Genomic DNA, 23,424 nt, shown 5'->3' with positions numbered 1-23,424 from the left:
CAGTCCTCGCCGCTCGGAGCGCGGGACCTCAGCGGCGCGATGGTGGTCCTCCTCGGGCGCAACCTGCCTTCGCTGCTGGCGCTCTTCAAGAAGCGGGGTGAGCGGCCGCGGCCGTTGGGGCGCCGGGAGGGAGCGGACGGCGGGGTGGGGCGCGCCCGTGCGCCCCTTCGAATGGCCGGGCGGTGTCGCCCCTCGCAGCCGGCCCGGCGGGCTTCCGCGGCTTCGCAGCCGGCCGTCACCCCGCGCGCTGGCGCCTCCGTGTGCACGGGGACTCCTCGGGAGCAAGTCCCGCAGGTTCTCGCGGTGAGCTGCGGCGCCCGCTACGCCCCCGGTGGAGCGGGAGGGGCGTCGCGGTACCACCCGGAGGCCGCGGGTGGTCCGGTCGCCTTGCGCGGCCGGGCGCGGGGGAGGCGCTGGTATGTCATTCAGCCGCTGCTCGGCGCCCTTGGGATCTGCTGCCCTACCGGCCGGGGCGGGGCGGGGCGGGGGGTCTGCGGAGCGGCTTTTGCTGGACGGGGCATCTCCCTCGAGCCCGTGTGCCTGCCGGCCGCCCCTCCCGCGAAGCGCCGCCTTTTGCCTGCGGCTGAAGCGCGGGCCTCTTTCGCGCGCCCCTTTGTGGTCCCGGGGAGGGGCGCTCGCTCTGCTGGGAGCTGCCGCGAGAGCCGCCTTAGCCGGGAGGGTGTCTGGGACTCGTGCGCGAAGGCGCCCTGCAGCCCCTCGGATACGGACCCGCCCGCCAGCCCCTCTTTCTTGTTCTTCTCGACCGACTCTTCTGGAAAGGACCCGAGGGGATGCGTAGTGGCCAGGGCGGGGAGGGGAAATGCAGGGTCAGGCTTGCCGGCTGCAGCGGCCAGAGTTGGGGCCCGGCCGGTGGTCCGAGGAGCCTGGGACTCACCAGGTGTGGGCGAGGCTGGCCAGGTGACTGGGCCACCACTGACCCTCAGCCCAACCTGCCTCACAGGATTGTTGTGAGGATGGAATGGAGAAGAGGAGGACTCACTGTGGGTCCCTGGAGGATGAAGTGGGCTATATGTGGGGCCACCATCGTGCAGCGTCCCCTGCTCGAGTCTTGCCTTGGCCGTGAAGACCCCAGCAGCCCGGGCTTGGCTGCCGTGGCAGCACTGGCCCCGCTTATGAGCTGGGCTGTTGAAGGCATGCAGGCTGCGAACTGGCGCCAGGCAGAGTTGCATCTGGAGCTGGCCCCGCTGAGATCAGAGGGAGCTGGCTCTTGTTCTCTGTTTGCAGAGGGTCTGTCCATTTGGCTTGTATAGCACCCAACAGCCGATGCTCAACTTTCTTGAGTGGATGCATAGCACAAGTGATGCCCTCTGGGTGCCACTCAGGGACAGGTGCCAGCATCCGAGGCCTTGGGTTCCAGGCCTGCCTCCCCCGTGGCCCTCCTGGAGGGCAAGTTCCAGATTACCCTCTCGATCGCGGCCCGCACAGAATAGCAGTCGAGGGCAGGCAAGAGTGGGGAGGCGCATCCGAGTGAGGGGGTGCTGAGGACAGCCTCTCATACTGCTCACAGGCTGTCTGGTTGCCTCTTCTCCGGTCATGTGGACGTTTCAGGATGGCATTGGCTTTGGGGCATTGCTGGAGAGACGCTGCGCTGGAGAAGGGGAGGGCTTCAGGCAGGTCTCAGGCCCAGCTGTGCCCTGGTCCTGCAGCTGGTCCGGTGACCCCAGCGGGGCTCGCTGGGGCTGTCCTCGAGGAGGACACCAGCACTCAGAACTGGTTTGCATCGAAAAGGCTTCAGCATTTAAGTAATCTGAGCCAAGTCCTTGGTGAGACTTTGAAGAGCTTGAATTAGATTCAGGGCACCCTAGTGGTCAGATGGCTGGACTCGGACTTGGGGACTGCGTCCACCTGGCTGTGCAGCTCCCTGGGTGATTTGGGATCAAGTCATTGAATCTCAGCCTAACCTGCCTCACCAGGTAAGCTGCTTTGGGTTCCTTATAGGAAAAAAGGCAGGCCAGGACCCCCTTTTGATGACTGTGCATAAGACAGTTCTAAGGCTCAGGGTTATGCATCATGCAGGGTTGTTCGGACTGGCATGGTCTGCTGCTCTTGTGCCCAAGTCACCTGTAGCCAGTGAGAAGATGTATTCAGAAAAATGTAAAGCATATTTGCCTGATTAATCAGAAGCATTTGAAGAAGAAATATTTAATCAGTTAGCCAGAGGAGATGCTGACTAAACAAGTGCTTGGGACTAACCTCTAAGAAGAGGCCCAGGTAAAGCCTGCATTGCTACCTAGAATCGTAAAGGGGGAGGGGGCGGAGGGCCAGTGGGTCCCACCCCTTGCTCAGTGCCGGAGCCCAGCTTAGCCCACCCCTCTCAGAGGGCTGTCCAGCCGCACTTGAATGCCTCCCGGGTGCAAGAGCCCTCCACTGCCCCGCATCATTGCTCCCATGGTCATACTGCTCTGGCGGTCCCCTGCCTCTGGGACCATTCTGGCCTCTGGGTTTCCTCCCGCCATTTTCCACCGATCCGCGGCTGCCATCCTTGCCTCCTGGGGAGGGGAAACGGAGGGATTGCGCTTGCCTGCCTTGGGAAGAGAGACTAGCTGGGTGAGCTCCGCTTTCACAGAGGAGGTATGCCGTGGCCCTGAGCTTCATGTCCTGAAACTGAAAGCAAGGCTGGGGGTGCCATGGGGAGCACGAGGGCAGAATCGGAGCCAGTGTGGAACCAGCCTCTCCCGGCCTGCAGGGCTCTGGGTCAGCTCGGGTCACCCATTCGCTCATCTGGTCTCCACTCTGGTCCTTCTGGGACAGGCAAAAGGGTGGAGTGGTGCTTTCAAGCAAGCAAGCAAGAGTCTCCCTTGAAAAGAAATACGTATCCATTGCTGATTAGGTTTTCCATATGCCAGCCGGTCACCCTCTGGACGTTTGAATTACAGTCACCCTCATTCCTAACTGCTGGCCGTGCTGTCTGGGGCGGATGAGAATTGCAGCCCAAAGCCTCTGGAAGGCCTCAGGCTGGGGAGCATGGTGGTACCTCTTTGTGCAGAGTCGTTCCCATTTCATGTTGGAATCTTGTGCTCTGGTGACTTGATGGAGGAGTGGTATCGGGTCCAGCCTGGAAGTGGGGGCTGAGAGGTTGTGCCTCTGCAGGACTGCAGGCCCTTCTTCCAGAAAGCAGTCTGTTTCCTGGAGGGTTGGAACGAGCCTTCTGCTGTGGAAGTGCAACTCTTGTAGGGGAGTTTTAAACAGCGGCTTGGGTTGGTTTCTGGGGAAGCTTCGCTCTCATCGCAGAGCTGCTTTTGACTCCATGCAGGGAAGGCTGCCTCTTGAGCGGCACGTGCTGGGCATCTGAATTGGGCCTTGCAGTTTCCTTGGGCCAGCACATAGGCTTCCAGGGGCACCTGAAGGGACATAGCCCAGTGATAAAGGCATGAGGACACCCTCTAGGTGCTCCGGAGTGTCAGCTTAAAGGGGCAGGTGATCACAGCAGCAGCTGTTCCAGCTTTAGAAAGGGACTGGATAATTTCCTGGAGCCAGCTGGGTGATTCTGGGCCAGTCACAGACTCTCAGTCCAATCTACCGCACAGAGTTGTTTTTGTGGGGATAAGATTGAGAGCATCAGGAGGAGAATGATATAAGCCACTTTGAATTCTTTCAAAAAGAAGAAGGTGGGATACACATTAAATAAATACATACATTCATGAGAGAGAAAGCTACTAGTCCTCGTGGGTTCTTGCTACCTTCCCCTGCTTGCTGGGGAACTTGGACAGGAGGGTGGTGTGGTTGGGGATTTCCCACGGGCCCCCGGTTGGCCACTGTGTGCTGGTGTTTTTCTGGAGCCGTTGGACGCAGCCTCTGCTCAACCCTGTTGCTCGCGGGCCATCACTCTTCTAAAAGAAGCTCCCTTCAGGGTGGGCACCTTTCCCACACATGGCATGGCAGCTGTTCCTTGGTTTATGCTCAGAAGAATTTCTGGTGGTGGGTTCATCTGGAGCAGCAGAGGTTGATCTGAAAGAGGACCGACTGTTACAGGACCCGATTCTGGTCTCGGACACGCTAAAGAAGCCCCACAGATGGCTCCAGGGAGCAACCTGGCCTGGGAAATAGTTGATGTGCATGTGAAGAGTGCCTTTCTCAAAAGGCAGCGCACTTTCACTTTCTCACAGTGCCAGAAAGGAGAAAACAGCCCTCCAGCAGCCACTTTCTCCCCATTTCAAATAGCCAGGTCAGCAGGTGGCGGTCAAGCACCTGCATCCATGCCAAGGCCCTGGATTCAGGCCCTGACGTCACGAGGTAGGGTGGGGAGAGACCCCTCCCTGAGGCCCCGCAGAGCCCCCGACAGAACGGGTCAGCTTGAACTGGGTGGACCAGCCGCCTGCCTCCGTCGGGCAGTGCTCTGTGCTTTTCCAGCCATGGATGGATGGGAGTTGCCGGTTTGCAAAGGCAGGTGTGAACACAGCTGACCTGGCTCTGCTCCGTTCCCTCACCCCTCAGTCACCTCTATCAGATCTGGAAGTGGCTGGTGAGGGGGCGGGGGGGGGCATGTGCTGCACGTGGCCCCTTTAAGCTGGCTGCCTTGGTGTGCTGTGCAAGGTGCCCGGGTATTTCTGGAATCAGTCATGTGATGTCACCCTGGGGCGCTTTTGCTTATTCAGTGGCCTGGTTAAAGGCGCAGGCTCACAATGCACCAGCCAAAGCCTCCGCCGCTGAGCGGGATGTGGGGGAGCAAATGCTGGCGCGGGCCCCCCAGCCAGCAGAGAGCTGCAGGGCTGCCATGGTGATGGACCCAGGCGTGTGCTCAGGTTGCAAAGCCATGGGCGGGAGTCTTGCCTGCTGCCCAGCGTGGCTCACCCCAGCACACCTGTTGACAGCAGTGTGCCCACCGCTCTGCTCCCTTCTCAGGAGAAGGTGCGCTGAGCCAGGGGAGCTTGCTTCAGAGCAGCGCGTCGGATCAGCCGGTGCGCTGGATGCCCAGCGGGTGAGGCCCCGGGTGGCTGAACCAGGCCCTTGTGTTTGCTTCCAGGTGCTGCCAAGGCGGAGCACGAGAAGCGGCTGAGCGTCCAGTGCAAGGCTGGGGAGGAGCAGCCCGACAATGTCTTCTTCCCCAGCAGCCGCCCGCCACACCTGGAGGAGCTGCACATCCAGGCCCAGGCGGGGCTCAGGTCTTTGCAGAGCCAAGGTGCCCCTTGCTCCGTGGGCCGGGGGGTGGGGTGGGCACAGACCCTTCGGTCTGCGAGCCTCTCTTGTTGGAATTGCCTTGGAGATTGCCCTGCTGCCTGACCAGAATAAAGGCAACAGGTGGGAATGTGGGGAGCCAAAACTGCTGAAAAGCACACAGTGCAACATGAAGGCCAAACGTCCCAGCTGTGTTGTAGCGAAGATTCCGATCCAGTCTAAGCCAGTGTCCCTGCTGTGTCATCCAGGCTTGCAACATCTAAAAGCCAGTGGACATTTTACTCCCACTTTAGACTGAGTAATGTGCACGGGCTCGGAGACTCTGAGCCCCGGGGAGCGTCCGAAAAGTACATTGCAGACTGCTTGTAAATCGGATGCACGTTACCCGTGATTGTCGTTGAAGGCACAGGTCAAGATGGCACACACAGGCCATGCGTCACATCCTGCTTCTAGCACTGCCAGTGAACAAGGGCCGTTCTTCTCTCTTGCCTCCAGCCTTTCAGCCCGTGCAGGGAAAGAATCTGGCTGGCCCCTGACCTGGGTGCTGCAGGAACCCGCGTGGGGCAGGGTGTCTGCCCACTTTCCAGCCACATCTGTGGGCCCTGCCTACTTTCCCTTCTGCCTCCTCCACCACTGGCAGTGTGCCCCCGCCCCCCAGGGCTCCATGCAGAAGCCCAGCCGGGCTTGGAGTTGCCCAAAGCATCTTCTGGTTGGGTGCTTTTTTCATTGATGTTGGTGGGATGCTGAAATGAAGAGAAAAATACGGGAAAGATCGCCATTACATTTTGTTTTAAAATCTAGCTTGAATGCAAGCCCTCAGAATCTTGTACTGCAGAATCTTGGGTGCTACATGACAAGTGCCAGGTGCCCCCCACAAGGGGGCTCCCTTGCAGTTGCCCTGAACCTGAGCCACGGATCATGTCCACAGCCTGTTGGGAAAGCCTGCGTTTGGCTCTGGAAGTTGCTGCTGCAGACACGCACGCTCCTCCCTCTGTGGAATAACCGCACCAGCCCCCACGCCTCTGGGGAAGGGGAAACGGCCCTCCCCTCCGCGCCGCTCTCGAGCGTGTCGCTGCCCCACTTGGACGGAAGTGAAGGCTGCCTCCAAGGAACCGGGGACTGTCTGTGGCAGCACCGGGGCTGTGGGCATCTTATACACCCCCCCACACACACACGCACATTCATTTTATTAGCAGTGCCTTTCTGACGGACAGAGAGGGATGGCCCTGGGTGGGCCTGCCCACTCCCCGCGACCAACAGGGGGCCAAATCGGAGGCCGGGTGGCATGTTTGCCTCTGCGCGGGATGGGGAGGCAAGGCCACAGCCGAGCAGAGTCCAGTGTCCCCAGGCTGAAAGGGCTGCCCACGTTCAGCGGCTGCTCTGGGGCACAGCCAGGCACACAGAGGTCTCCTGGGAAGCTGGGGGGGGGGGGCGAGCCGAGGCGGGCTGCTCATGGTGCTGTGGCCCACCACTCCGGGCACTCTGGCTTGGTGCCCGAGCCCCCCGGCTTTGCCGAGAAGGCCGGTCATGGCTTTGTTGTTGCTGCCTTTCAGAGAAGCAGAAGCAGGCCAAGCGGGGCTGGGACCGCAGCGACGCCGGCAGCGTCCAGGTAAGCCGCCCCCTCGAAGCGGCTGGTGGGTTCGGTATTGCCGCATCGGGATGTGGCCTCACTTGGCCTGTGGGACTGCAGTGGGCTCCCTGGGGGAGCAGCCCCCTTGTCCTGGAGGATTCTGGATGCGGACACTGGCCGGAGTTGCTGGGAGCTGAAACCCAGCCAGTTGCTGCGCCGCCTCCACCTCCCCGTGGCCAGGGGCTCTGCCAGGCTGTCAGTGGCTCTCGGACCCCCGCCCTGCCATGGCTCGAAACGGGGCCCACTCCTGTGCGTGAGCACCTTTGCTGTGAACTCGGCTGAGTGGGTTTGCGAGTGCAGGTCCAGGGAAGCAGCTCAGTCCGCAAAACGCTTCCCCCTCCGGCACGGGGCTTGGGCGCAGGGAGGGCCTCCCCTGCCTGATTCCTCCACGTCTGTTTATCTTGACTGCAGCCAGCTGTACTTTGCCCCAAGCTTGCTCGCAGCCGCCCTTCCCGGCTCACACCCCCCGGCCAAGGCTGCCTCCCTTCCCAGGTGCCTCTTCCGGGAGGAGCGTTGGTTCGGCCTCCCTCCCTGTGCGGGCAGCTCCCCTCTCCCCCGGGCAGGAGAGGCACCCAGTGAGCCAGGCGGCTGTTGGGAAGCTGGGGTGTGGTCCTCCGACTGGAAAGGGTCTTCAGCAGAAAGCTGCCTGCCCCTCTCTGCCAAGGTGGTGGGGGAGTGCAGCCCCACGGGGCAGCCTGGACTGCTGGCGTCCCACAGCTCAGCCTTTGTGTTGGACTGGGGCATGGCAGTGCTCAGCACAGCTCATGCTCTTGCCAGTGTTATCCGTCTTTTCCATTTTAAGCACATTCCCCCCTCCACACCCATTAATAGTGAATCACCATCCTTTAGGACTAGGCCCTTTTTTCCTTTGGTCCTGCAGCATCTCTGTATGCAGAAAGGTACCTGGAGCTCCTTGGAATGTTCTGGCCACATCAGTGCCTTGTATTCAAGAGCCTTGATTTTGGGAGTCCTGAATCTTATAGTGGTCCCGATTCTGTCCTAAAACTGATTTCTGCAAGCTACGTAAATCACTCAAGTGAAGCAAACCCGTATAATTATTTTGGTTCCCCTGTGGAGATTCCCAGGGAGCTCTGCAGGGCACTGAAGTGCCTCTTTCCCTTTGCCCAACCCTAGAAATATTATTAAGCCCCATTGCTTGGGTGTCTGAAATATAACTGTGCACTTGCACCCTGGTGGGGGAGGCTTGCGAATCAGAGTGTGACCAGCAGGGTGGGTTCCAGGACTTGGCAGTGTCCAAGCGGACTTTCACGTACTCTTTCTGCTGATTTCATGGCCCTTTAAGCAGAAAGGAATTTGTACCCTTGAGGGCTGTGCAGAGCAGGGTCTTGGGCGCACTGGGTCAACCACTCAAGTTGTGTTGGCGAGTAGCGCCACCTGGTGGGCAGGCAGGATAACTCCATACCTGCTGCATTAGGGAAGTGCCCCTGACAGGGCCTATGGGCGGCACATGCATGGCATCCAACCAAGCAGCAGTCCTGGCAGGGGAAAACAGGTCAGGTGAGAGGCTGCTGCAGCCACAGCCCATTTCTTGCCTCCAGAAGAAGGCAAGACAAAGACGTCACTGGGGCACGGAGGGGTTGCAGGGACTTCGGAGGGTCTGCGCCTCCCCTTGTGCTCCTCTGCTTGCCATGCAGTCTTCCTGCTCATCCACGGACGGCGATGACCTCTCGATCCAAAGCCAGGCCCCATCATGCACAACAGAGATGACCTCCGACGATGCCCTCTCTATCCGCTCAGAGATGATACAGCGGAAAGGTACCACTGGATGTGGCGGCCATGGCTGGGCGCTGGCGGGAGGGTCATGTGACCCGAGGGGGCCGGAACCTGGGCTTCGGGGGAGCTTGGGGAACTGCAGCCATTTTTGCAGAGACCTCTTTTGGAGCATCCCCTGGAAGAAACAGAAGGGCCAGTGCAGAGCGGAGCTGCAGCAGCGTCTCTGCCCTGCAAACAGTTGGCCTTCGGATGCTGCAAAGCTTCCGTGTTTGGGAGGGGCCTGCCTCTGAAGCATCCCAGCCCTGCTGCAGGGCTGAGCTGGTGAGGCTGGGTTTTAGCTCTCCTTTACTAGCATCTTGAGGTCCCGGTGTTGGAAGGGACTACTTGGAGCATCAGGTCCAGTCCCTGGCTCAGTGCAGGAATCCAGCTGGGGCATCCCTTACCAATGGCAGTGCTGCCTGGGCTTGAATTCCTCCAGCAGCAGTGCCCCTGCCCCCAGTCGTTCTCTGTTAGGAGGTTTTTCCAAAATCGGCCACCTTCTAACTAAAGTTGGTTATTTTGCATCCTGCAGTTTTGTTCAATGAGAGCAGCTTGCAGCCCTTTCCTTGTAACAACGTTTTATGCTCCTTTTGCTGATTTTAATTCAGTCTGAACCTGCCTGCCTTCCAGGCTCCACATTTCGGCCTCATGATTCATTCCCCAAATCCTCTGGAAAGGGAGAGAAGAGGAGGAGGGAGCGGAGGACGACTGTTCTGGGCCTCCCGCAACATGTGCAGAAGGAGCTCGGTAAGCTGGACTCACTGGGAAGTGGGATTTGCTGAACAGAGGGAAAATGGAACTCCAGAATCTGCATTCAGGAGCTGGAACATTTCAGCTGAAATGGCAGATGGAAACTGAGGAAAACTTGCCCTCACTTGACTCACGGTGGATTTTGGCTGTATAATTTAGGGAACTAGTCTTGACGAGCATGTGACAGTGGGGTGCAGGGAGAGGAAGGTGACAGTTGATTCCAGAGCACCACAGAAGTCCAAACTCAAACTGGAACGCCTGACTAAATGCATGTGAAGGATTTGCACAGCACTTTGGACTGAATGATTGATTGATTGATACATGTATTTATAGGCCGCCTACAACTGCCGAGGCCTTCCTGTGCAGAAAGCACTCGGGTCCTAGCGTTGTCTGCCCCACAACTGTGTGAGGCACTGCCTGTTACTGTCAGCGATTTGCAGAGGGAGAGGGGAGGCCGAGAGTGGGTTGCTGTGCTCAGCCACAGGGCCCGCTGCCTGTTCCCACCTGGGAAGGCCCTTCCTGCTGTGGCCCACCTGGCCAGCTAAGTGGTTCCCTTGCCTTGGCCAGGCTTTGGATGCTTCCAAGCACAAATAACCAGAAGACCTTCTGCAGCCATTCCTTCACTTTTCTCCCCAGTGGATTTTCCATGGTAGGAAAATGTGGGAGGGCTGCAGGCACAAGTCGTGCCTTCTGGACCCTGCAGGAGCTTCTGAGGGAGGCAGGCTGACAGCACCGGAAGGGCCCCTCCCGGCAGAACATCAGCTTTCTGGCTTTCAATGTAGTTATTATTGTAGTGGTATCCAGATTTCTTCATGGATCACTGCCTCGTCGTGGCGAAGGGGCTTGCGTAACTCAATGAAGCTATGAGCTATGCAGTGCAGGGCCACCCAAGACGGACAGGTCATAGCAGAGAGCTCTGACAAAACGTGATCCCCTGGAGAAGGAAATGGCAACCCACTCCAGTATCTTTGCCATGAAAACCCCATGGACAGCACCAAAGTCAAAAAGATATGACGCCGGAAGATGAGCCCCTCAGGTTGGAAGGTGTCCAATATGCTACTGGGGAAGAGCAGAGGGCTAGTACTAGTAGCGCCAGAAAGAGTGAAGCAACTGGGTCAAAGCCGAAAGGACACTCAGTTGCTGATGTATCTGGTGGTGAAAAGAGAGTCCGATGCTGCAAAGGTCTATACTCCATAGGAACCTGGAATGTAAGATCCACGAATCAAGGCAAGCTGGACGTGGTCAAACAAGAGATGACAAGACTGAACATCGACGTCTTAGGAATCAGTGAACTAAAATGGACAGGAATGGGTTAATTTGATTCAGATGACCATCAGGTATACTACTGCGGGCAAGAATCCCTCAGAAGAAATGGAGAAGCCTTCATAGTCAATAAAAGTAGGAAAAGCAGTACTGGGATACAATCTCCAAAATGACAGAATGATCTCAGTTTGAATCCAAGGCAAACCATTCAACATCACAGTAGTCCAAGTCTATGCCTCAACCACTGGTGCTGAAGAGGCTGAAGTTGACCAATTCTGTGAAGGCCTACAGCACCTCCTAGAATTAACTCCAAAAAATGATGTCCTTATCATCATGGGGGATTGGGATGCTAAAGTAGGAAGCCAAAAGATAACCAGAATAACAGGCAAGTTTGGCCTTGGAGTACAAAATGAAGCAGGGCACAGGCTGGCAGAATTTTGTCCAGAGAATACGATGGTCATAGCAAATACGCTTTTCCAACAACCCAAGAGATGACTCTACACATGGGCATCACCAGATGGTCAACACAGAAATCAGATTGACTATGTGCTCTGTAGCCAAAGATGGAGAAGCTCTATACAGTCAGTAAAAACTAGACCAGGAACTGACTGTGACTCAGATCATGAGCTTCTTGTTGCAAAATTTAGGCTTAAATTGAAGAAAGTAGGGAAAAGCACTAAGCCACTCAGGTATAACCTAAATCATATCCCTGATGAATATACAGCAGAGGTGACAAACAGATTTAAGGAATTAGATCTGATAGACAGAATGCTTGAAGAACTATGGACAGAGGTTCACAACATTGTACAAGAGGGAGCAACTAAAACCATCCCAAAGAAAAAGAAATGCAAGAAAGCAAAATGGCTGTCTGAGGAAGCTTTAGAAATAGCGGAGGAAAGAAGGGAAGCGAAAGGCAAGGGAGAAAGAATGCAGAATTCCAGAGAAAAGCTAGAGATAAAAATGCCTTCTTAAATGAACAGTGCAAAGAAATAGAAGAAACCAATAGAATAAGGAGGACTAGAGATCTCTTCAAGAAAATTGGAGATATGAAGGGAGCGTTTCATGCAAAGATGGGCATGATAAAGGACCAAAATGGCAGGGACCTAACAGAGGCAGAAGAGATTAAGAAGAGGTGGCAAGATTACACAGAAGAACTATCAGGGACGTTAAGCTCTTTCTTGTATAACCACAGTGGGGTGGTCACTGACCTCGAGCCAGACATCCTGGAATGTGAAGCCAAATGGGCCTTAGGAAGTCTGAGCAACAACAAAGCTAGTGGAGGCGACAGTATTCCAGCTGAGCTATTCAAAATCCTAAAAGACGATGCAGTAAAAGTGCTACACTCAATATGCCAGCAGATTTGGAAAACTCAAGAGTGGCCACAGGATTGGAAAAGGTCAGTTTACATTCTGATCCCAAAGAAGGGCAATGCCAAAGATTGTTCAAACTACCGCACCATTGCACTAATTTCACATGCTAGCAAAGTTATGCTCAAAACCCCACAAGCTAGGCTCCAGCAGTATGTGGACCGAGAACTACCAGCAGTACTGGCAGGATTTCGAAGAGGCAGAGGAACTAGAGATCAAATTGCCAGCATACGCTGGATCATGGAGAAAGCTAGGGAGTTCCAGGAAAACATCTACTTCTGCTTCATTGACTATGCTAAAGCCTTTGATTGTGTGGATCACAACAAATTGTGGCAAGTTCCTAAAGAGATGGGACACCAGACCATCTTATTTGTCTCTTGAGAAACCTATATGTGGGTCAAGAAGCAACAGTGAGAACTGGACACAGAACCACTGATTGGTTCAAAATTGAGAAAGGAGTTTGGCAAGGCTGTATACTGTTGCCCTGCCTATTTAACTTATATGCATCATGAGAAAAGCGGGGCTAGATGAATCACCAGTTGGAGTTAAGATTGCTGGAAGAAATATCAACAACCTCAGATATGCAGATGATACCACTCTCATGGCAGAAAGTGAAGAGGAACTAAAGAGCCTCTTGATCTGGGTGAAGGAGGAGAGCGCAAAAGTTGGCATGAAACTCAACATTAAGAAAAGTAAGATCATGGCATCTGGTCCTCTCACTTCCAGGCAAATAGATGGGGAAGAAATGGAGGTAGTGACAGATTTTATTTTCCTAGGCTCCAAGATCACCGCAGACGGGGACTGCAGCCAAGAAATTAAAAGACGCTTGCTCCTGTGGAGAAAAGCTATGGCAAATCTAGACAGCATACTAAAAAGCAGAGACATCACCCTGCCAACAAAAGTGCGTATAGTCAAGGCTATGGTTTTCCCAGTTGCAATGTATGGCTGTGAAATCTGGACCCTAGGGAAGGCTGAGCGCCGAAGAATTGAGGCCTTTGAATTGCGGTGCTGGAGGAGACTCCTGTGAGTCCCTTGGACCGCAAGGCAATCAAACCGGTCAGTCCTAGAGGAGATCTACCCTGACTGCTCTCTAGAAGACCAGATGCTGAAGATGAAACTCAAATACTTTGGCCACCTAATGAGAAGGAAGGACTTCCTGGAGAAGAGCCTGATGCTGGGAACAATAGATGGCAAAAGAAGAAGGGGACGGCAGAGGATGAGGTGGCTGGATGGAGTCACTGAAGCAGTTGGTGTGAGTTTGGGTGGACTCCGGGAGATGGTGGAGGACAGGAGGGCCTGGAGGAATGTTGTCCATGGGGTCGCGATGGGTTGGACATGACTTCGCGACTAACAGCAACAACAACAATCCAGATTTAGTCAAGCTCAAAGGGTGCACTCCGAATATAAGTGAATATGAATCTAGTCACAGGCGTGCTAATTTTGCTTTAGCCAATCTGAGAAGCCTGCCAGAATGCAGGATAAAAATACCAGAGACAGAGAGAGAGAGATTTTAAATGTATCCCTGACCTTGCAGTTCTGAAATGTGGTCTCCTCCAGCAGTTCAGTACAATTGTGCCAGCTTTTCACTTTGGAAGTATTTCAAGGCAAAACTAAAGTTTGGGAGGCTAATAGCTTTTCTGTGGCTGAGTGCGCTCTCCTCTTCCTCTCCTTGGGTGGTTTGGGCCAGGCTGTTTCTTCCTCAAGTGATCCCAGCCGCTCGGGGATGATGCACGCATGCCGTGCTATTTTTTAATCAGCCTGACCTGTGCAGCAAGATGAGAGAAACGGCCCTCCCAGCTGCCTGCAGGGCTCTGAACTCAAGTCCGCCTTCCCCTACCGCCCCTCACTTGTCCAGCCCACGCACTGCTTCTGGACCGTTTTGCCTCAGCAGCTTTCCCCTTCTCTCCCTGCAGGCCTGAGCAACGGGTACGACGCGAAGAAGCGGCCAGGCAGCATCGCTGCGCAAGCCAGTCCTGCCTCCCAGCCCCTGAGGAACGGAGGAGGGCTGCCCAGCAACACCCTCCGCATCCCCACCTTTGACGGGAAGCCGCAGCCGGCCGTGGTCCCTGAGGGCGGCGCCCGCGTCTCGCTCCAGGCCCTGGAGGCCAAGGCGGCCGACATGTCCCTGCAGCGCCACATCGACCGCGTCTACTACGACGACTCGCTGGTGGGGCGCAAGACGGCCACCAAGCTGTCCCCTCTGGCCAGGCCCAAGTCCCTGGCCGTCCCGTGGATGACCACCCGGCCCGCCTCCCCCGAGCGGCTGAGCCCGCCGGTCCTGTCCATCTCCCCACAGGGCACCTACCTGTCCAAGATCATCCCCAACGCGGTCCTGCCTCCCATGGTGGACGTCATCGCACTCTCCTGCAACAAGGTGCGCACGCTCAGCCGCTGCAGCCTGGCCACGGCGAGCCCGGCCCCCTCGGCCCGCTCGGTGGGGCGCTTCCCTGCAGCCCCCCGCAGCCAGGAGCACTCCTCCTCCAGTGACAGCTGGAGCCACTCGCAGTCGACAGAGACTATCGTCTCCAACACCTCCACCATCTCGTCGCACGGGGGCACCAGCGGGAGCAGGCGGGGGGAGGGGGGGCCTGGCGACCCAGCCCGAGCCGTGGCCCGGCCAGAGCCCGACCGGCTCAGCACCTACAGCTCTGCCAGCGGCACCAGCACTGGCCGCACCCAGGCCAGCGTGGCCCCCGCCTCCCCCAGCCTCCTGATGGTGCGGCCAGCGGGGAGCAGCGGCCGGGCCTCCCCGGCCTACAGCACCGGCAGCGCGGCGGACGGCTCAGACAGCGTGAGCGTCCGCAGCGACCGCTCCTCGACCCGAAGCGTTTCCCTCCGGAAGCTGAAGAAAGCCCCTGTGCCCCCACGGAGGACGTACTCCTTGCACCAGAAGGCCCAGCGGCTGGAGACGGAGGGAGCCCCGAAGGCGATGGGCCTGCCTCCCAAGGCGGAGCGCAGGCCCCCGCGGGAGAGCGGCGAGGCCTGGGCCACGGCTCACCGGGGGGGCCCCCGCCTAGCAGCTGAGGACGAGGTCTTCTCCCCGCCCTCGCCCAGCGAGACCGGCAGCCTGGCCTGCTCCCCGGACTTCTCCCGCAGGGGCCCGGTCACTGCAGACGCGCTGCACGAGGTGGATGGGCTGCGGGCCAGCGAGGCTCCGGAGCTCCCCTCCAAGCACAGCTCCCCCGGCCGCACGATGTCCCCCTCCAGCGGGTATTCGAGCCAGAGCGGCACGCCCACCCTCTGCCCCAGGGGCCTGGCTGGGCAGGCCTCCTCGCCTGGGAAGAAGCGGCTGCAGCCCAAGAGACCCGAGCGGGTCTGCTCCCTCCAGTCCCCAGGGCTCTCTGTCTCCTCCTCCCTGACGTCCCTGTCCTCGTCCGCCTCGGATCCGGCCCCAGCTGAGGCGCCTGCCCTGCCTCCCGCCGGCGCCCTCCCCGCTGCTGCCCCTGCGGACAGGCTCGTGCCTCCTCCGCACCCCAAGGTCCCGGCCCCTGTCGCTCTGCCCCCCACCAGCGCCCCTGCCGCGCTCATCCCCCCGCCGCCCGAGCCCAGAACGAGCCCTGCCGCGCCTGCCTCCTTGCCCGCCCCTGAACGGGCCGGTGCCCTCATGAGGCCCAGCAACGGCTCACCCCCTCCGTCGCCCCCTCCAGCTTACCACCCACCCCCACCCCCAGCAAAGATGGTTGGTGGGAGTCCCGAGGTCGCCGCTGCAGCCCCCTCGGCAGCTGAGCTGGATGCTTCTCTGGATGTGCTGTGGCCCCCGCCGCCCCCACCTGTTCCGGACGAGCATGACCTCTCCATGGCCGACTTTCCTCCCCCGGACGAGGCCTACTTCTCGCTGGCCCCGCCGGGGGTGCAGTCGGCGGCTGTGGAAACACCCTCTGTGGAAGCCGCAGGGGCCGCCCTAGCCGGGGAGCAGCTGGCCAGCCGGGGAGCAGCGCCCCCCGCAGGGAGTGCCACACCCGTCGCCTCGTCTGCCTTCTCTGCGACGGTGCCCTCGAAGACTGAGCGGCAGGGAGCCCCGGACGCCCCGCCACTGCCAGCTCCAGAGGCTGAGCCACCTGCCCCCCCCAAGCTCCCTGTGGCAGGAGACCCCTCCAGCTCACAGCCGAGCCCCAGGAAGCCTGCGACACCTGTGCCGGCAGCCCCCCCACCCTGCAGCGCCCAGGCCCAGCCAAGCCTCAAGAAGCCCGCCGGGGACCCTCACCCTGACCTCAGAAAGGAGCCGGCCACTCGCAGCAAGAGTGGCTGCGTGCCAAAGGAGGACGCCAGCCTGCCCATTGTCACGCCTTCCCTGCTGCAGATGGTGCGGCTGCGCTCGGTCAGCGTGGATGCCCACGGGCCCGTGGCGAGTGCCGGCGCAGCCACGTCTCCAGCAGAGCAGAACGGGCCCGGCTCGGGCGGCGGAGGCAGGCCGGGGCAGCTGGCTCCCCAGAAGCCAGTCCGCAAGTCGCTCTCCTTGCGGGTGCCCCCGTCTGCATCGAAAGAGGCCACCTCCACGAACGCCCTGTGTGAGGCCGTGCGCCTAAAGGCCTCCGCCTTGTCTTCCCGGGAAGCGCCCAGCCTCGGAATGGCTGAGAGGAGGGCCAGCCACCAGCCTGCCCTCTCCACAGTGGCAGCCCCTCCTGCCGGCGAGCCCAGGGACGGCCAGGTGTCTCCCCTGCACAAATCCCCAGCTTCTACAGCCAGCTTCATCTTCGCAAAGAGCTCGAAGAAGCTGGTCATCGAGACCGCGTCCTCTCCGGAAGCCCAGGCCAGCCTGAAGAAGAACCTGGTTGCTGAATTGATGACCGTCTCCAGCCAGCACTCGCTGGCTGCCTCGGGGCAGGCCCAGAAGCCCCAGAAGGTCCCCCCTCCCATAGCCAAGAAGCCTTCCCTTGGACCAAGCCACCCGCAGTTGCCCTGGAGCCCAGGACCACCCGGAGCCGAGCAGCGGGGCTCCCTCCTGCCTGCGTTTGGGGCGAGGACTAGGAAGGAGGGGCCTGGCAACCAGGCTTCTGGCGGGAGGGCGAACAGTGACAGCCTCCCAGCAGGGCCGGAAATACCTCTGCAGAGCCCCCCAGCACCAGGTAAGGAGCTAAGGGGTGTGGGAAGCGGGGCATCCCCTCTGGGCAGTGGCAACACACCCTGCTTTGGCAGTTCAGGGGGCTCCGCTGGCCCAGAGCAGTGCCTTGGCCCACGGCCTCCCAGTGCCTCGGCAGCCCTTTTCTTGCCCAGCTTGGTGCCCACAAGGGATCTCCAGTGCAGAGGGCCGGTTATTCTGGGCAAAGAACGGGCAAGTCAGGGGCAGCATGCCCTGTTTGGTCTTTGGCAGAGGGCCGCCTGTGTGAAGCCGGGCACAGGGCGTGATTCAGCCCTGTCTGGTGCCGCTCAAGGGCTTTTCAGAGGACCTGAGTGTCCCGTCCCCCCAGTGGTTTTTAAAACCACTTTTTAATTTTTAACAATGTCACTTTATGGTCAATATTAATATAACATGATCCTGTATGAAATAATTAAAGCATTTCATTGTGATAATGAAAAGCAGTTGAAATGGCAATAACTGAGTAAACTAATGGAACAGAAAATGAAAGGTCACCTGAAGACAGAAAGTCGGCAAAATTAGCAACCTCTGCCCCACAAATGAGCAGAGTTGGGAGCTGCCCTCTCCTTGCAGGGGCAGCCAAGTAGTGATGTTGCAAAGACGGGTGGAGGCTGGAAGGTCCTTCCTTGAAGGCCACCCCGGAGATGCTGCTGCAGCGGCAAAGAGCCCGCACGTGGGACTGGTGGACGGGCCTCCCTTGTGGAGCCAGGTGTGCGAGGCGACCTTTCCAGCCGGCAGGCGCTGACTAGGCAGGCCAGCAGAAGCCTGGAGGCAGCACCTGTCCTTCACTTGCCTGCCTTTGCAAGCGCTCCGTGTGCATTTCTGCCCTCCCAAGGCGGCTCCTGGCAGGTATTGCAGACTGGTGGAATTATTTACATAGGAAGGTTATTTTTGCACCTCTTTGCATCTACAGAGGTCAGGGTACTATTCAAAATGGAATTAAAAAGTTACGCATGACTAAAAGTGGCTGCATCAAATATTCAAATAGTGTAGGGTTGCTTTACATGGGAAAACTGCAAATGATGTGCAGTGCAGAAATGGTTAGAATATTTCTAGGGGGAAAACCATCTCAAAACGGTTTTATTAGTTACCTGTAAGAGCAAGGAGGCTGTGCAAACAATACGGAAAAGTGGGCTCGTCTAAACTTCATCTCGCCACCTCACTGTTAGCCCAAGTCCTGGTAATGCCAGCAGTTTCGCCCACTGTCGCCGTCCTTGCTGGTGCGCCTTCCAGCCTTGCTTTTGGGTCAGCTTCTTTGATTCCCGGGAGGTTGGTCCTTGCCATTCTTTCTCGTGCTGCCTTTTGCTCCTTTGCTCTCAATGTCTCCTGCCTGCCAGCTTCACCCATCCGCCTGCTCCAATCCCCCACTCAAACTTTTAGCCAGTCAGAAAGGGAATAGGATTTTCTGTTTCTGCTAGTGATGGACCAACCTGTTGTGCCTCTTGTGGCCACTTGAACCCCTGAACAGCCTCTAAACCCCAAATAACCCAATACCCAAATGGAAATCAGCCATATTATACCCAAGAATAAATGCACAGTGGCCGAATGGCTTTGCGCCATGAGGGTGGTTGAAACCCAATGAAACCTCTGAAGACAGAGGGATGGGCCTTGAGGGCCTCGCCCCCCCCCCCCCAGTGACTTAGGGTGAAACTTGAACCCCGGCTCACACCAGATCCAGAAAGCTGCACTGATTCCCTCCTTCTTGTTACAGACTTACGGGAGGAGATAGCATGAAGGAAGACCCTGCGGTACAGTTGCCCCAGACACAGGAATTTTAAAACAAATATCTCAGGGACCTGCGCAGGCCAGAGGATGATCCTGGACGTGGTGAGAAGAGAAACCGCCTTAGCCTCTGATGGCCTTGATATTTATGCAAAAATTGTGTCGGCTTCACTTTTTTTGACAATACAGCTTTATTTTACATCTGAAGACAAAGTAGCACAACACCCTTCTCTGCTGCCGCCTCCCCCTTTCCCTTCCTCGAGGGGTGCCGTCTTGAGCAGCCTTTCCTGGCTGGCTTGCAGGTGGTTTGTGTTTCCCGTTGGAGATTTCGTGCGGGAGGAAAGGCTTGGAGAGAGCGCGTGAGAGAGGAGACTGCGGCGTCTCTCGCTGGCTTGCCCGACGGCACCTACTGGAGAGCGAGACAAAGCTGAATCTGCTTGGCGTGCTCTTCAGAGGATGCCCCCCTCGTCGCAGTTGTGTTGTCTGCTGGTTGTAAGTGGGAACCGAGTAGCGTGTGCATGCCCGGCCTGGTGCAAAGTCGAAGCGGACGCCGGAGCCGGAGCCGGCTGGAACAGCCACCGGACAGCCGCAGCTGCCCTTCCCCAGTGGCACAGGAGCCTGGCTCGTCCCTGCTTCCACCTTGGACTGCTACAAAGGTGCTGCGGGGGCCACAGCACAGGCAGGCTCCTCCAGGGGGTTCTCTGGGGTTCAGGCAGAGCGAGGAGGACTCCTATGGCGCACACTGGGGCAGCACCCGGCACGGTTGCACGTTGCAAGGATTGGGGCACAGCACGGGAGGGAGGTGGCGCACCGCGTGGAGAGCCCCAGAGCTGCGCCAGTCTCCTCTGTCTCTGTGCCCGGGAGTGTCCTCCTGAGGTTTTGGGTGTCCTTGGTCAGCCGGGGGGTGGTGCGGCAAAGATGGCTCGCAGGGGGCTCTTTCCGAAGAGAACAGGGCTGCCCAACCCAGGAGGAGCTGGTGCCGAGCGCTGTAGGAAGTGCTGCTCTCCAGGCGGTGGGCTTGGCTTCTCACTGCCAAAATTGGGCCGGTCCATCATGCACCAGAACATTCCAGTCCCAGAGATGTTGCCTTGAGTCTGACAGACTCCGTAACTTAGTGAGCTCTTCTAATTGCAATCCACAAGCATTCTGTGTTGAGGCCAATGTTAAGTCTCACTTAATTCACATAATAAATCTACTGTTAAGTCTGCCTAACATTGGCAGCCCACCCCCTCCGCTCCCTCCCAGGCCCCCACCCGGTGGATGCCGTGTGATTTTGGTAGTGGGAGTTGCATTTTCTGCGGTGGCTCCCTGGCCGCTTCTGGGAAGGGTTAAGAGGGCAGCGAAGGGAGGGAGAACAGTAGAGGACTGCTGGAAGAACTTGGTGGCCCATCCCAGCTCTTCGGGGAGCCGAGAGGGATCTCTGCCTGGAAGCCAGGCGGACAGCATGGCCCATGTGCCACGCAGACCAAAGGAGGCTGGAGGCAAATGGCTGCAAACGCAGCAGCAGCACCGCTGCTTTGGGGTGTGTGTATTAATTTCCTTGCCCTGACACTGCTACGCAGACAGTGCTGAAATGCTGAATTTGGGGGTGCAGGGGTGCTCAGCAGGAAGGCCCCATAATTCGTCCCCAGGGAGAGTACAAGACTGGGCCGCTGCTGTTCAAGCCTTTTCTTCAGATCAAGCCATCCTGAAATACCGGGAAATGCTTTTCCTCCCACTCGTACCTGCAGCTCAACCCGAGGGAATAGAAAGTCTTGCAGGGCCAAATTACACGGGTGCCCTGGCCACTAAAGCAAGCGTCGGAGCTGCCTCTCTCCCGGCTCTGCGAAGCCTGGAGCAGCAGACGGGAAGGCCGAGGGTGGTGCCATTCTCACTGCGAGGCCCTGCCCAGGAAAGCCCCCGTGTCGCGGAGGGCGTGCCAGGCGGTGCCACCGCATGCCAGGGGGCCACCCTGTGGTCCAGGTTGGAATGCTCCTCCGTAGCTGCGTGTTTGGAGAACCGGGCTCTGCCTGTGCGCAGTCCTCGGCAGTGCTCGTCAGCCATTCCCGGCCCCCACACAGAGGAATGGCTGCTGGGGCAGCCAGCCGTTCCTGCAGGGGGAGGTGGAAAACCCTCAGCAAGCAGAGGAGCAGCCCTGGCTCTCAGGTGGACTGTCCCGGCGTCTCTGGGAAGGCCGGAGGACCGCCACCAGGCAGCCTCCGGGCAGTCCCGTGTGGCAGGCAGCGTGTTCTGGGTGTGCTAACACGTGAGCCTTTTTGCTGTGGCCTGCTTGTGTTGGTACCTGGGATGCCAGAAGTAGTGCTCGGCATTTGCTCTCACCGGCCCAGTATGGCCACCTGCACCCTGTGATGGTGACTAGGAAGAGGTGGGCCTGCCAGGGTGACCCCTGAGTTGCTGCCAGGCTGGACTGTCCAGCCACCCCTCCTCCGCTTCTGGTACCGCTCCACTGACCGTGTGTGCCTGGTGTTGCAAAGCCCCACAGCGGCCCTTTCCCAGCTGCAGCCGCTGTCCAGCCCAGCCTCTCCTCTTGCCACTCAAGCGGGGTGCGTGTGCGCACACGCAGTGGCTTCATTTGCCCCAGAGAGGTGTGGGGAGGCCCAAGGTGGCGAGCCTGCAAGGGGAAGCTCTCCCCACTCCTCACCGGCTGAGAGCAAACAGCACTTTGAAGGGAGGGAAAGGGAACGGGGGACAACATGGTTTGGGCGCAGCATTTAAAAATGAGACCAAACATCTCCCATTCCCCCACCACCTTTGTTTCCTGCTCTCTAGAAATGTTAGATGACAGATTTATATACTTTAAAGTCCTGGGGTCATTTGATTTGATTTCCATGATTGTGAAACAGGAAGAGAAAGAAGAAATCTGCCTTTGAAAAAGGGAGTAAAAATGATGCTGAACTCCATTTTTAAAGAAAGTGTCTTTGGAAAGTTGAATGATTAAAGCTTGCTTGCTGACTCTTTTATTTCTTGGCTTTGTTGTGCATGTAATGGGAGAAGGAAGGAAGGGGCGAGGAAACACGAGGCTCGTTAGAGCAGTTTCAGGAAGCACAGTTCCAAAACCCATACCAGTTGTGTATGTGAATTAGCAAGACCAGTGTTCCAGCATTCTTCCATCTCAGTGGCTCAGTTATGTTTTTATACTGGAGTTGGGAAGAGCGTCATTTCGTCTGCACTTTGGGTGTATTCCTGCCTGATGGCATCCCTCTTTCCCTCATGCCAGTATCTGCCTTTCTCAAATGCACCTGTTCAAGCAGTTTCTGAAAGTGCACCCTGATCAGAAGTACATAAGAGGGGATTCCCAGTCACAGATTCCATGTGGGTCCTTGTTTAATTATAGAAAGTAAGAAATGGACAAGCTTGGGTAAATTCTTCCTCATTTCTACTTGCCAATTTCAGGTATCGGGCAACAACTGCATCCTCTCAAGCAGCCCTCCCCCTCCCCACTCGTTGCTTAGTTGGCCTTTCTGGAAAGAACACGCCTGCCCCCCATTTTCTTGAACATGTGCACCCATCACATCAGTAGGATCAAAGAAGAGCAGAGTTGGAAGGGGTTATGAAGGCCATCAATCCCACCCCCTGCTGTTGCAGGACAGCACGCCGCACCACCCCACTCAGAGGGCTCCCCAGTTTCTTTTTGAATGCCTCCAGTGTGGGAGAGCCCCCCACCTCCCCAGGCAGCTGGTCCCACTGCACTGTCGTATTGCCCCACTTTTCCTGATGTCTAGCCTGAATCTGGGTTGTTGCATCTTGACTTGATTATTCTGAGTCCTGCACTCTGTTGTCAGCAGAGATCTCGACCTTCCTCTTTGTGACAGCCTTTGAGGTACTAATAGAGGGATATCATGTCCCCCCTCAGTCTTCCCTTCTCAAGGCTGAGCATGCCCAGTTCGCTCAGTCCCTCAGGGCAATTTTTCAAAACACTGGATCAAGCTTGTTGCCCTCCCCTGGACCCTTTCTAATTTTTCTGTATCTTTCTTAAATCTAGGTGCCCAGAGCTGGACACATTATTCCAGATGGGGTCTGACTAGTGAGGAGTATAGGGAAACTACTATTACTCATGATTCAGAAATAAAATTTCCATTAATGCATCCCAAAATTGTATTTGCCCTTCTTCCAGCTAACAACATTTCTATGCCACCCCTTGCCAAAGCCTCGGGGCGGCTTACAACACAATAAAATACATTGAAATACAATAGAACATAATAAATTACCATTAAATACAAAAATACAAAAAATACACTGAGTTACAAACAATAATATAAGATTAAAATTATCAGTATAAAATAAGTAAATAATATAGGAGGAGAAAAGAGAAGGAAGAAGAAGTTGCCCTGGCCAGATCATATGTTTTAACAATTAAAATGATGTTTAAATAAAAAGGTCTTTACCTGGCGCCGAAAAACCAGTAACGACGGTGCCAGGCGGACCTCTTTGGGGAGCACATTCCATAGATTGGGCGCCACCACAGAGAAAGCCCTCCTCCAAGTACTTACTCTCCTAATTTCTTTCATGGAGGGTTCCCGGAGAAGGGACTCTCCCGCAGATCTCAAAGGGCGGTCGGGCATATATGGACGTAAGTGCTCGTTCAGGTAGCCAGGACCTAAGCCGTTTAGGGCTTTATAGGTCATAATACCTTGAATTGGGCCCGGGCTTCAATGGGAAGCCAGTGAAGCTGACGGAGGACTGGAGTCATGTGAGCATAACGCCCC

At 57.1% G+C, this 23,424-nt stretch overlaps 1 protein-coding gene across 2 annotated transcripts; it reads left to right on the top strand.

The window, feature by feature from the left end:
- On the top strand, positions 1-21,678 carry KIAA1522 (KIAA1522 ortholog). 2 transcript variants are annotated; one of them, XM_044425143.1, is made up of 7 exons: positions 1-97; positions 4,985-5,140; positions 6,690-6,745; positions 8,422-8,542; positions 9,170-9,286; positions 13,833-16,985; positions 18,708-21,678. In XM_044425143.1, exons 1-7 carry the CDS (start codon positions 40-42, stop codon positions 18,728-18,730), a joined length of 3,684 nt encoding a protein of 1,227 aa, XP_044281078.1. In that variant the 5' UTR covers positions 1-39; the 3' UTR covers positions 18,731-21,678. The 2 variants fall into 2 exon arrangements, with proteins under 2 accessions (XP_044281078.1, XP_044281077.1); XM_044425142.1 differs by lacking the exon at positions 18,708-21,678 and having other exon boundaries at positions 13,833-18,598.
- The last annotated feature ends 1,746 nt before the right edge of the window (positions 21,679-23,424 follow it).

The sequence above is a fragment of the Varanus komodoensis genome, unplaced genomic scaffold (assembly GCF_004798865.1).
Source record: "Varanus komodoensis strain SLA01 unplaced genomic scaffold, ASM479886v1 scaffold15, whole genome shotgun sequence".
NCBI lineage: Eukaryota > Metazoa > Chordata > Lepidosauria > Squamata > Varanidae > Varanus > Varanus komodoensis.
The sequence above is the reverse complement of the archived record's forward strand: the minus strand, read 5'-3'. Positions and strand labels throughout refer to the sequence as shown.

Excerpts from the sequence above, each read along its gene's own strand:
- KIAA1522 (XM_044425142.1), top strand. The coding sequence starts at position 40 with ATGGTGGTCCTCCTCGGGCGCAACCTGCCTTCGCTGCTGGCGCTCTTC. Across the intron at positions 6,746-8,421 it reads GCGACGCCGGCAGCGTCCAG|TCTTCCTGCTCATCCACGGA; the intron begins GTAAGCCGCCCC and ends CTTGCCATGCAG. Across the intron at positions 8,543-9,169 it reads AGAGATGATACAGCGGAAAG|GCTCCACATTTCGGCCTCAT; the intron begins GTACCACTGGAT and ends CCTGCCTTCCAG.